General features: G+C 45.7%; 2 protein-coding genes across 2 annotated transcripts; both read left to right on the top strand.

Annotated features, from left to right (window-relative positions):
* Nucleotides 1-3,988: 3,988 nt before the first annotated feature.
* On the top strand, nt 3,989-5,857 carry LOC134178513 (uncharacterized protein K02A2.6-like). Its single transcript, XM_062645387.1, has one exon. It carries the CDS (start codon nt 3,989-3,991, stop codon nt 5,855-5,857), a length of 1,869 nt encoding a protein of 622 aa, XP_062501371.1.
* A 1,119-nt stretch (nt 5,858-6,976) lies between these two features.
* On the top strand, nt 6,977-8,001 carry LOC134179065 (uncharacterized). Its single transcript, XM_062645968.1, has one exon. It carries the CDS (start codon nt 7,277-7,279, stop codon nt 7,874-7,876), a length of 600 nt encoding a protein of 199 aa, XP_062501952.1. The 5' UTR covers nt 6,977-7,276; the 3' UTR covers nt 7,877-8,001.
* The last annotated feature ends 2,711 nt before the right edge of the window (nt 8,002-10,712 follow it).

The raw sequence follows: 10,712 nt of genomic DNA, 5'->3' as shown, positions 1-10,712 counted from the left end.
TATGAAATAACGCACGTTATAATGTGTAAAAATGTTAAATTGATATTAAACAACACAAATTTTAAAGTGCGTTATAATTAAGTAGCGCGCGCTGCCTTTTGAGATTGTTTATATCAACGTGCACCTTTCGGCCGACAGCAGTGGCCGAGAAGTGCGCGTTGATATAAATGCGCACCTGTCGGCTTCCGTACAGGCGTGATGTAACCATGTCGCTGGAAGTATTTAGAAACGGTCTGGCTACGCGAGACTAATCACTGGTGTTATAGCAGCGTACGTACTGTACACCTACACCTGTCAGACTACACTCTGTTCATTGAACATCACCGCGCTGATGATTAATTATCCGGGAAATTGAGTCTGGTGCAGAAACTAGTCCGAGTGTCGTTATTGCAAGAAACATACAGGTACTAAACATGCCCACACAGGACATTTCAATTTATTTCTGCGTTATGGTAGAAGTCTTTAGTAAACGGTTGCTACTGGTTGTGTCATGACGTGACAGCTTCATCTGAGGGATTGTTGATTTTGGTGAGAGTTCTCCTGTAACTATTGTCATTCCGTAACTGGATCCCTTCCTTGCTAGGTGTCTAGACTCAAATGTTGTTGCATGGGACCATACGATTTCTTTTGTTTGTGCAATTGCGCAGGGAAAGATTTTGTTCCCCGGTTAGATGTTCAAACGGCACCGTACGATCTCTAGGCTGCAGAGAGTGCATGATGAGAAATTGGCTAGAAATACGTAGAAACATGTCCTAGAAGTTGCATTAGACGTCGAGATTCTACGCTCAAAATCTTTAGAGAGTGTCTAAATTTGCTCGGAAAATGACGATTTACCTAGCGTGTTTCAGGCATTCGAAACTAGAGGGCGTGACTTGACTCAGCGACATCACAGTTAGCTACGCACGAAACACGACGACGCTGCCCATACGATTGTTTGGAAGATGAGATGTTAGGCTACTGCAACAAATAGATTCGGTTTGTGTCTGTGCTTTGGTAGCTCTACACGAGAGGCCATCCGAAACTAGAGGTATTTGTCTGGGTCTAGAGGTAGGGCGTGGTAGACGTTTAGCCGAGTCTCGTTCTCGCTAGAAGGAGACGAATTCATTGCTTGTCACGGATCAAGAATAGTTACCTAACGTCTCTACGTTGCCCTAGATTTCATACCTAGACAACTGTGTTGGACCAAGATCTCGCGTCCGAATCTAGACGGGAAACTAGATACGGGACTCTATACTGCTCGGGAAGCCCATCAGCTACCGCCGTCTTTAGATTCATTTGTTCGCGAACGATGGCGATGTTCAGGACGTGCTAGATGAGGGAGGGCTATAAATGTTCTCAGTTTAGCAGATGTAGATTCATTTATTTGTTTGGGGACCTTAGTAGACGTAGGTCTATAAAGAAGTTCTAGATCTTTCGTTACAGAGACGAGTCCAAGGCTCTTGATGCTCTTCGGGCATGTAGAAAACAGTCTTAACACATTTCATCGCGGTTCTAGCTTATTTGCACTCGCATCAAGCAAACTCGAGTGTCCGCTAGTAAAGAACAAGACCCGCCCCTCTTCCTCAGCTTCCTGAAGAGCAATGTGCAAAGCTGCCGATCTGTTGTTATCACTGCGAGTAGAAGAGACGTGTACGTATTAGTTCAAGGTGCAGACAGTGAACTGTAGTACACCGTTGAAAGCAAAAAGCGGCGGCTGTCCGATATATGGGCGTGTCCGATATACTTTTGTCACCGTGAACAGCAAATTAGCTAAACGCCAAGTGATCATGATCAAGTTGCATCTAGCACATGGTGTTACCGTGTGAGAAATCTTCGTCTGGTTTCCGTACGCCAGTAGTGTCCGATATCGGGGAGTGTTCGATAATTGATGTTATGACTCTACTTGATGCTTGTCATAATATCCGCAGGCCCACGCGTAGCAAAAACAATGCACACCTACGGGACTCGTATGTACTCGAACGGCATCTGCATTCGTGACTCTGACACACGCAATCGGATACAAACGCAGCACGGGATTCGGGGAACGAGACTACGCCTAATTGTGCTATACTCGCGTCGATTCAAAGCGCGGCTCAAACCTTTCTTGGAGTGTCACAGTTTAGTAGTAGGGCCCATTCTCGTCACTTGAAAGAAGATACCAACTCAAGGTAAGATCGAAGTCTAATTAGCTAACGTAATATTATCTAGATTATCTATTAAAGGGCTAGAAATGTCTTCGTACATAGTTTGTGCAGTTTTAGTACTGATCGAGTTAGCACGTGTTCAGTCTAGCTATATTTCTAACTATTTTCTGTTCTTTTTGCTTGTCATTTGTTTCTTTCTTTTCTTTTGCTTCCTCTTTCTCGTTCTCTATTTCTCTTCTTTGTCCCTCTTCCTCGTCCTCTTTTCTTTGTCTTCTTCTTCTTCTTCTTCTTCTTCTTCTTCTTCTTCTTCTGCTTGCTTTTCCTCCCCTCTTTCTTCAACTATGCCATAGAGTTTGGTAAGACTTGTTAACGCTCTCCAGTATTTTTGAGAGCAGGTGTCGAATATTTCGCATTTGTCAATGTGCAAAAAAACCGGCCAGTCATAAGATGCGAATGCATCTGCACCAAGAATAGTTAAACGTTCAGCTTCCATGCAGTAAGTTCAACTGACCATCACTCAATTTCAATCTCTTTCAATGAGTCTACTGTCAACTGCAATATAGTAGTCGTTTTCTTCTACTAGCCTTTTTCAGCATCTTCTCCCTTCTTTTGTTTTTTTAGCCATTTTACTTGTACCAGATGCAGTTGATTTAAGAATTTTCTCACCCTCCGATATGACAGCGAGTGTAAAGAATTAGAGTCAGATGAAACATCTTGGATATTGTAGGAGTCGAAGGTCAAGACACAAATGGCGATGATAAGCATGAAGAAGTCGAGAAAGGTTGCGACAGTTCAGACTCGTCCGTCCCAATCCCTAGCTACACCACTAACTCGCTTTGGTCGTCGCTTGCGCAGTTCTAGGCAATTTAAATTTGTAAACGTTTTTTACTATATATATATATATATATATATACTGTAAATGCACGCGCACATACACACACACACACACACACACACACACACACACACACACACACACACACACACACACACACACGCACGCACGCAAATGGCTAAGGAGCTGCCATTCGTTACGGTTACGCCCCCAGTCAGTTGGCTGGGTTCCTGTGCACTACGCAGGAGCTATGGACCGTGCTGAGCAATCTTCTGGAGCCTGCCCAGGTACTCGCAGGAGCACCATGCAACTGCGACGCCAACTGTGGTGTGGAGACCCAAAGTCCCACCGGGACCCCAGTGGCTGATGGAATTTGTCGCAGTTGGGGCCTTTGCCACTCCACTCAATGACCAGGTACTCACCTAGACTCCTGAGCCGATGTTACGGGGATTTGTGCACCCGGTGATTGTGTACCCTCGCGCTTTGTTCGCGATTCCAGACCGTCGACTCGATGCTCCAGACCTCATGTCGGGTACATACACATATCACCGGCCATGATGCAAAGCTGCTGGTGATTTCGGACCCCGGTGATTTGTGTACCCTTGTGCTTTCCTCGCCGTCCTAAACCGTGACAACATTTCAAGCAATTGATATTACTGAATACTCGTCTCTAGGCGTCGTTTTGTGAGTGAAGTCTAGTACCTAACCATGCAATCTGTTGACCAGCCTGACGTCGTTGATGTACGAAGGAGATTCACTCCAACATTAGTTGGAGACGATTGCAGACTCAGCTGCAGGCATAGATGGGTCTAGGAGCCTGCAGTTCTCAACGTGCAACTGGAGATCGCTGTAGGAGCATTGATGTGTATGCGTGTATCAGGGAGTGCGGTGTGGAGTGACTCTATTAATAGCGTAGTGACACGCATGCGTAACTATTGTATCTTCGTAGTATGTCTTCGTAGTGTGTTGAGTTCTAGTGTGTTGAGTTCTAGTGTGTTGAGTAGAGTAAATACAAACCGTATAGCACCACATGGCGACAGGAGTGGGACTCATACGACTCGAACCACCAGCTCTTTTCAACTCTCGGCAGCCAGATGACTGGCCGAGGTGGAAGAGAAGATTCACACAGTTTCGAATCGCTTCAGGCCTGGCAGACGCGGACGAAGTACGTCAAGTGTCCACGTTACTCTACTGCATGGAAGAGGACGCAGAGGGAGTCCTATCTTCCACCAACATCACGGAAGACAACAAAAAGAAGTACGATGAGGTTATTGCTAAATTCGAAGAATTTTTCCGCATACGTCGCAACGTGATCTACGAGAGAGCGCGCTTCAATCGACGAAATCAGTTAGAGGGAGAGTCTATCGAGCAGTATATCACAGCTTTGTACGAACTGGTCGAGACATGCGAATACGGAGGTTTGCAACAGGAAATGCTGAGGGACAGAATTGTCGTTGGCATAAGAGACCAGGCGCTATCAGAACGTCTACAGTGTGACGCTGAGCTTACGTTGGAGAAGGTCAAACGATCTACAAGACAGAGAGAAGCCGTGAAAGAACAGCATAAACATCTGCAAGGTGACGGCAGCAAGGACCATCCAATCGTCATAGAGCAAGTGCGAAACGGCGCTAAAAGCGGCACAGCAGGCGGTAAAAGCGGCACCACAGGTGGCAAATCGCAAGCAAGCAGACACCAGTTTGGCGGCGGACGGTCAAAGTCAGCAACCCCACCTGCGAGACACCAATGTAAGCGCTGCGGAAGATATCATGCTAAAGAAGCCCACTGTCCAGCAAGACAAGCCAGGTGTTCAAAGTGTAACCGAAAGGGTCACTTTGGAGCTCAATGTTTCTCGAAGACAATCGAAACTGTGGACAGTGAGAGTCGAGACGGAGCCTCTGTATTTCCAGTGAACGTATCCAAAAGGATCACATGGTCTTCAAAAATTTCAGTAGGAGGCAAAGAGCTAACATTCAAGTTAGATACGGGGGCGGGGGTGACAGTGATCACAGAAGAGGCACATAGAATGTTAGAAACGCCAAAGTTGCAGAAACCGTCCAAAGCCTTGTATGGACCAACATCTACAGCTCTTCGGACATTGGGACAATTCACAAGTACACTATCAGTGAATAACAAGACATCAGAGGAGACTATCTTCGTTGTCCAGAGATTGAAAACCAATTTACTAGGGTTACCGGCTATCACATCGTTACAACTTGTTCACAGGATCCAAGCGACCAGTGTAGGAACCACCATACCAGACCGATTTCCCAAAGTTCTTCAGGGACTGGGTAATCTTGGTGATCCATACAAAATCAAGCTTAGAGAGGGAGCCAAGCCCTATGCGCTGTACACCCCCCGGAGTGTTCCAATTTCTCTCAGACAACAAGTCAAAGAAGAACTAGATCGAATGGAAAAGATTGGCGTTATCTCACAAGTGGAAGACCCCACAGAATGGTGCGCTGGTATGGTTGTAGTCAGGAAAAGGACAGGAGACGTCCGGATTTGCGTGGATATGAAACCCCTCAACGAGAATGTACTACGAGAGATTTACCCCATACCCAAAGTGGATGACACACTTGCTCAATTGGCGGGAGCCACAACGTTTAGCAAAATTGATGCTAATAGTGGGTTTTGGCAGATACCTCTAGAGGTGGAATCTAGGCTACTGACTACCTTTGTCACTCCTCACGGACAGTACTGCTTCAACAAGTTACCATTCGGCATCGCTAGTGCGCCCGAGCTTTTCCAACGGCGAATGAGCAAGATTTTTTCGGGACTACCTGGAGTATTATGTCACATGGACGATGTTCTCATATTCGGAACAAGTCAAACGGAACACGACGACCGACTGACTTCGGCCTTACAACGACTGCAAAGCAGCAGGAGCAACTCTAAATAAGGCAAAATGTGAGTTTGGGGTACACACCGTCAAATTTCTTGGTCACATTATTGATGGCAAAGGTCTTAGAGCGGATCCAGCACGGCTGAAAGCTATCCAAGACCTAGAACAGCCCAAGAACGTATCAGAATAGCGCCGCTTTATGGAGATGGCAAACCAATTGGGAAAATTTTTACCACATCTTTCAGAGATAAGTCAACCTTTGAGAGAGCTGTTGAGTACGAGATGCTCATGGTTATGGGAACGTCCACAAGAGCAAGCATTCACAAGAATCAAAGATGAATTGACTCGTCCTACTGTCCTGGAGCTGTACAATCCGCAAAAGAAGGTGAAAGTATTCGCTGACGCGTCATCACACGGTCTAGGCGCGGTTCTTCTTCAAGAAGCCGGAGATAAATGGAAGCCGATAGCATACGCATCACGGTCCATGACAGATACTGAGAAGCGCTACGCGCAAATTGAAAAAGGAAGCTTTGTCATTAACACGGTCTTGCAATAAGTTTCAGGATTACGTACTTGGTCGCAAATTTCATATCGACACCGACCACAAGCCGTTAGTTCTTTTGCTTAGCACTAAGCACTTAGACAGGTTACCGCCAAGAATTGTTTGTTTTAGACTTCGTTTGGCGAGATACGACTTCACGGTTGAACATGTACCTGGGAAACTGCTTTATACAGCTGACACGTTGTCAAGAGCACCCCTACAAGAACAGATCACGAAGGATTCTCTACAGGACGACGTTGAGACCTTCATCAATGAGGTAGTTGCTAATTTACCAACTACAACGGACAGACTACAACGTACCGAGAAGCACAAGCTAGAAATGCCACGTGTGCCCAAGTGATGCAGTACTGTCAGTCACAATGGCCCGACAAATGTCCTGAGGAATCTTCTCTAATCCCGTTTTGGAGAGTAAGATCGCTACTGACGGTACACAACGACCTACTGCTATAAAACAACCGTGTAGTGATTCTGGACGAACTCAGAAAAGAAGTCCTGACAAAAATTCATGAGGGTCATCAGGGCATAGTTCGTTGCAGACAGAGACCACACACCTCCGTCTGGTGGCCGAGGATAACACAACAGATACATCAATTGGTGCAACAATGCCCCACATGTGCAAAAGAGAATCCACAAGGAACTGAACGACTCATGACTTCTCAGTTACCAGATTTTCCTTGGCAAGTTGTGGGACGGACTTGATGGAGTTAAATGGAGCTCATTATCTTGTTGTCATTGACTACTTCTCAAGATATCCAGAACTTATCAAGTAGACGTCCACCACAGCCTTAGCAGTAATTCAAGCCTTGAAATCTGTTTTTGCCCGTCACGGCATCCCTGATATTCTCAGGAGTGACAACGGACCTCAGTATATCGCTCGGGAAACCAAAGAGTTCTCCAAGGCTTATGGATTTGTCATGATAACCAGCAGCCCTAGGTACCCGCAGAGCAACGGACTCGTGGAGCGAATGGTCAAATCCATCAAACAGCTACTGACAAAGGCGGAGGACTCACATCTCGTGCTACTGGCTTACAGATCCACGCCACTGCCTTGGTGCACTCTCAGTCCTTCAGAATTGCTCATGGGAAGACGATTGAGAACAACGATGCCACAGTCGACAGCACAACTCACCCCACACTGGGATTATCTGAGGAATTTTCGTGAAGCAGACAATCTTTTCAAAAGTAAACAGAAGAAGAACTTTGACTCCAGACATCGAGCTAAAGACCTGCCCCAACTACAAAAGGACACGGAAGTCTGGCTAACGTCAGGTAATGAGCCAGCTCAAGGGACAATCGTCGGTCCAGGCCACACTCCACGATCCTATGTTATGAAAACAGAAAAAGGGGAGGTGAGGAGAAATAGAGGACATTTGAAAGCCATCCCAAAGTTTGGCACTTCACCTGAAATCGAAACTCCCCAGAATACGGAAACTGGTCAAACAGCACCAACCAGGCCACAAACGAGAAGCCAGACTGGTTGTCAAATAAAGAGGCCGATGAAACTCGACCTGTAAGGGGAGATGTGGAGTGACTCTATTAATAGCGTAGTGACACGCATGCGTAACTATTGTATCTTCGTAGTATGTCTTCGTAGTGTGTTGAGTTCTAGTGTATTGAGTAGAGTAAATACAAACCGTATAACACCACATGCGGTAGCACTCCCTATGTAGGAATGCGAAGAATCTAAAATGGCGCTCCATACAAAAGTATCCGAACGGGATCTCTCAGAACTCATTACAGAGATCTCGGATCCACGTAGCGCTCAACTTCAAACGTTGCTAATGGTAGCCAGACTATCACCGCTGACACTAAGCGCCTCAGAAGCCAGCTAGCGGCAGTAAAAAAACCCGATTTATTTCTTTCACATTTCACTTTTGTCAGCCAGGCTAGCGCCTCACTCGAAGCAGTTACAACGACGAGAGTCACACCAAACGATTCGCTCTTGTCCGAAGAATTGCACTGACCCAACAGCTAGAAATGTGCAAAGTCACCTTGTATCAGTCAACTGCTGCCATGCAATTCCACGTACTGCTTCCCACAACGCCATGTTGTTCCGGTCACGTGTGTACATGTGACTACCGTTTGGAAGCCTAGCTGCCACTTTCACCTGCTGCTACATGCTGCTTACAGCTGCGTTTAGTTGAACATGTACCACTATGTTCAACGGCGCGGCGTCCTGTCTGACTCTCTGTGCATGTAAGCGTGTATCTCTTCCGTGGAACCCTAGTTAATGGGAGTTGTTTATAGATGCAATCAGTGTTATTACGTACATCCTTCAGCTGCTACGTGCTTTCGTGTATGCTGAGCGTAACATGGGAGTTGTTTAGGAGATGCAATCAAAGATTGAAATCCCGGCCGAGCTGCACACGTTTACTAAAAAAAGTTATTTTAGAACTGTCATTTCCATTTCAAACTACATACACATAATCGATGCATTACCCCTCTTTAGTTTTAGAGCTCATTTCAATCACAATCTTTTTACCTAAAAAATAAAAGAACATTTTGAGAAAATGATAGGTATGTAGGGATGGGTATGTACCTAATCACGCTCATCTCCTACATCACAATCCAGTACTCTGAGTGTCACACACGACTGGTGCGTTTTAACTAATTTAGGTAAAAAGATTGTGTTGTAGGAGATGAGCATGATTAAGTACATACCCATCCCTACATACCCACTATTTTCTCAAAATGTTTTTTTATTTTTTATTAGAGTAATTGTAACGTTGTGCAATTGTCTAGAGCATTTCTCCAATACTAATGCAGGAGATGTCAATGCTATCTTACTGTAGCTTCTACGTCTGACTCTGCATCCGTCAACTCTGGATTGACCATGACTCTATCACGCGCGTCCAGACTGAGACAACTTATTACAAGCCAAATAGAAGCATATTAGTACGAAATCGTAGATACAGCTACAACTCTAGAGTAGATCAACTGTAGCTAACCAATGAATCAATTCTACGTTCTATGATACACAACTGCTCGCGACTGTAGACACTTTCAACTGCACAACTGCAACAACATGCATCTGAATCCAGCGCTACAGCTGTGTCTCTAAATATATAGTGTACCCTCGGCATGCCGCAGTCATTATCCGATTGAGTCCTTGAGTCACAGTCACCATCCGGCAGTTCTAGGAGTCAGTCATCATCCGGTTGAGTCACAGTCATCATGCATCCGGCTTCTTCGATTCAGTCATTATCCGGCGTCTTCATAGTCATCTTCCGGCCACGGGTGCAACTGTCACGAGATATTCGTTCTCTGGCTGTAAATGCAGATGTACACTAGATGATCGGGAACAGAGAGTACTTTAGTTTTTGCATTACGATCCGAGTCCTGTAGCTTGAAAGCAGTCTGGAACGGCGAGGAAAGCACCAGCGTACACAAATCATCGGGGTCCGAAATCACCAGCAGCTTTGCATCATGGCCGGAGATACGTATGTGTACCCGACATGAGGTCTGGAGCATCGAGTCGACGGTCTGGAATGGCGAGCAAAGCGCGAGGGTACACAAATCACCGGGTGCACAAATCCCCGTAACACAGAGAGAGGCAATTGTGTGCGAGTTTCTTGCCCAAGGAAATTATGCCATAGCTCGCCATCACTGTGACTTGAACCTGCAACTCTGCAAGTTCCCGGATGTAAACACCATAAGCGTAGACTCTCTAACCAACTGAGCCATCGCACCACACACACACACACACACACACACACACACACACACACACACACACACACACACACACACACACACACACACACACACACACAAGCACACACACACACACACAAACAATAGTGGGGGTCACATAAATTTTAACCGTCAGACATTGGGGGGTCGAAAGTTTTCCAAGACACATTTTGTAGGGGTTATATATATTTAAATTGTTAAAAAGCAAAAAGTAAACTTACAACAAAACGAAATGAAGAAGCACTTGAAGTGCAAACCCTCGGCCGGTATGCACCTTGAAGATAAATTAGTCGCGCTATGACAAAATCGTATGACTGAATGGTATGATGTGGGTAATAAATAAGAAGCATTATTGAAATTGTCACAGGTCGAGCTTGAGGTAAGTCACGTGACTGGCTACTACCGTGTACAACGGGTAGCTACGCAGTCCGTCAGCCAACGTCCCGTAGGACCTCGCTTCTATTTTTTACAACCTTCGCTCGTCGGTTCTTTGTGCAGGTGATTGTTTGTGCAGCTTTTGAGGTCGTAACTATGGCCGGTTTAAGGCGTGGCATAGGTACCAGAGCCAAAACAAAATTAGATGTGGGAACGTTACAAATGCAGCTAGATTAGCTAACTAGGCGTTGTTTCTAAATGCATGTTACAAATGTAGTTGTT

This window comes from Corticium candelabrum, chromosome 4 (genome assembly GCF_963422355.1).
Source record: "Corticium candelabrum chromosome 4, ooCorCand1.1, whole genome shotgun sequence".
NCBI lineage: Eukaryota > Metazoa > Porifera > Homoscleromorpha > Homosclerophorida > Plakinidae > Corticium > Corticium candelabrum.
The sequence above is the reverse complement of the archived record's forward strand: the minus strand, read 5'-3'. Positions and strand labels throughout refer to the sequence as shown.

Coding starts and splice junctions, on each gene's coding strand:
- LOC134178513 (XM_062645387.1), top strand. CDS start 3,989: ATGGCGACAGGAGTGGGACTCATACGACTCGAACCACCAGCTCTTTTC.
- LOC134179065 (XM_062645968.1), top strand. CDS start 7,277: ATGATAACCAGCAGCCCTAGGTACCCGCAGAGCAACGGACTCGTGGAG.